The 2,411-nt window shown below is 49.4% G+C and overlaps 1 protein-coding gene across 1 annotated transcript; it reads right to left on the minus strand.

The window, feature by feature from the left end:
* Positions 1–245: 245 nt before the first annotated feature.
* LOC120646421 lies at positions 246–883 on the minus strand. Its single transcript, XM_039922993.1, has 2 exons — positions 666–883; positions 246–580 (listed from the first exon to the last, which is right to left on the minus strand). Exons 1-2 carry the CDS (start codon positions 838–840, stop codon positions 390–392), a joined length of 366 nt encoding a protein of 121 aa, XP_039778927.1. The 5' UTR covers positions 841–883; the 3' UTR covers positions 246–389.
* Positions 884–2,411: the final 1,528 nt, after the last annotated feature.

A 2,411-nucleotide genomic window follows, 5' to 3' on the forward strand; every position in this document is an offset into this window, starting at 1 on the left:
ATCTAGGCTACATGGATTAGTGTCGGGCGGCAGAGGAGGTGGCTAAGGCCACCGGGGACGAACAAGAAGTGGCGGGGGTGTGACGTTGGACCTCGGGTCGCACGCCTCCTGCGCAAGAAAGACGATAACGGGAAGAGGGAGGAGAAAGAAGAGAAAAGAAAACAGGAGGGTTGCATCTGGGCTTTCGATCTATATCCAACAATTACGAAGGGTGATTGAGGGATGAACTGAATCTCAAGTGTCTCCCAAAAATCAAAATGGATTGTATAGAGAACCAAAACGGTGGAAGCAAGATTATACTAGAATCGTCTCGACAACAGGCATTATTCCACACGCCGGCGAGGCATTATTCCTGCGTTTATTCATTTCACCGGAAAGTAGTTGCAGGTCTAGGAGGAGGAGTTTGTGGCTATTCTTGAGCCGCAGCAGCAGAGCAGGTGCATGAAGCCTCCTCCGTAGAAGCCTTGCTCGTTGCACCACTTGGCACACTCCTCCAGATCCGCGAAATATCCCCTGCACGGCGGCGGGTCATCCTCCTCCGGCGGCGGAGGTGCCACCGCCAGCGTTCCCCGCGCGTGGCCTGCGTAGATGCAAATACGTCGTTGTCAGTGAACCGTACATGATTATTGTGGAGATATATACATAGTATACATATGTGTAATCACTGGTGGAGACGAGGAGCAGCACCGTGATGGTGACAATGGTGATGACGACGGTGACGGTGTTGCAGGTGGCGGTGGGGGAACGGAGCTCGGCCGCCATGGTCGTTTTGTGTTCCAATGATTTCTCACCTGTCACCTTGCAGGTCGCGCGCACGCGCGCGCATGTATGTATATACATAGAGAGAGTACAACGATAGCTTGCTCTGTTCGGCTGGCTGTGGCTGGTGCTAATTTGCTGTGAAAAAAGTACTGCTGGCTGGTGCTGATTTGGTGTGAGAGAAAAATATTGTTGCTGTTTGCCAGCAGAATAGAGTGCGCTAGCCAGAAGTGTTGATTACAATGGCTGATGCGGTACAGTTAATTAATGGCCTGCAAGCGTCCTATTCACGGATGGAAATACCAGTATGGATGTTCGAAATATCAAATATTCATATATATATCCGCTAAATTGTTCGTGTGTGTATCCAGTTTCGTGTCCAAATCTAATGTGGTACGGTATTATAATGCATATATCTGGATCCAATTTTCATTAATTTTCTCTATCCAAGTCCATATTTGTATTTGAGGATATCCAACACTATCAATATCTTTGAAAAAATAATGTAGAATATAAAATATCTAAGACTTGTCTTTATAACTTGACCACGAGAATCTCGATCCGCCTCGTGTTCCAATGCTGTCAGGGTAAACTGTTGATGCCCAAGCTCAAACCCAAAGTCCTGATAAACTAGTTCAAGTCATAAACAAAAAATTTGGCAGAAATGGCCGGCGGTGCCCATGCTCAACCGAGATTAATTTCTCCGGTCACGGTGAGAAATGGCAATGTATAACGAAGACAAATCTACCACTCTGCTTCTGACTTAGGATATGGGTGCTTACAGCTTTGCTACATTGCCCGCAAATTGGGTCATGGTGCCGCTTACAAGTGGTCATGGCTGCAAGTTCAGTACATGTTCAGAGATGAAGCACATACGAATTATTCACACATCCACTAAACAATTTAGTCTCTGCAATCTCAAAAAAAAAACATTACTTTCTGCAACACTTCTAGTGTTAGGCTTTGCAATTTAGGTGGTAATCATGACTATAGCATGTCACTATCTTAGTTTATGCATGCATAAATGTCAAGGGCGCCTGCGTCTAGGGTAGCAGGGCCTCGAACACGGAGTTCGTAGTCGCGGCGGGTAATGGCGTCGGGGTTGTTGCCCGGCCGCCCAATGTTGAAGGGGATGAGATTAAGAGAAAGAGAGAGAGATTTGGGAGATTGATAATACTTGCTTAATCTTAATCATCCGAGTACAATAGATTATATAAGCCTTGGCCTCCTAAGCTTAAGGAAATAACCACCAGGAGATCACCTTCCTATTCCCTAGCCACTGATCGCGGCATCCTCGGCGGCGGCGTTGGTCGCGCTGGTACTACCTGCCCCACATGACATCTCTCCCCCCCCCTCGACGAGCAGCCGCGCTGGTACTACCTGCCCCACATGACATCTCTCCCCCCCCCCCCTCGACGAGCAGCTCGTCCTCGAGCTGGAAAGAGGGATACCGCTCTATGAAGCTGTCAACATCTTCCCATGTGGCGGACGCGACCGGTTCCCCCTTCCAATGGACGAGGATCTGGCGAACGCCCCTGGCCATGCGGGCGCGCACAGCTTGTTCCGGCTCAAGCACCGCAGCTCCGTTGCTGGTGGGCGGCAAGGGCGGCGGAGCAGCTGGAGGAGTACCGACGAACTTCTTCAAGAGCCCC

The sequence above is a fragment of the Panicum virgatum genome, chromosome 8K (genome assembly GCF_016808335.1).
Source record: "Panicum virgatum strain AP13 chromosome 8K, P.virgatum_v5, whole genome shotgun sequence".
Lineage (NCBI taxonomy): Eukaryota > Viridiplantae > Streptophyta > Magnoliopsida > Poales > Poaceae > Panicum > Panicum virgatum.

Coding starts and splice junctions, on each gene's coding strand:
- LOC120646421 (XM_039922993.1), bottom strand. CDS start 840: ATGTATATACATACATGCGCGCGCGTGCGCGCGACCTGCAAGGTGACA. Junction 581..665: donor GCTGCTCCTCGTCTCCACCA/GTGATTACACAT, acceptor GCATCTACGCAG/GCCACGCGCGGGGAACGCTG.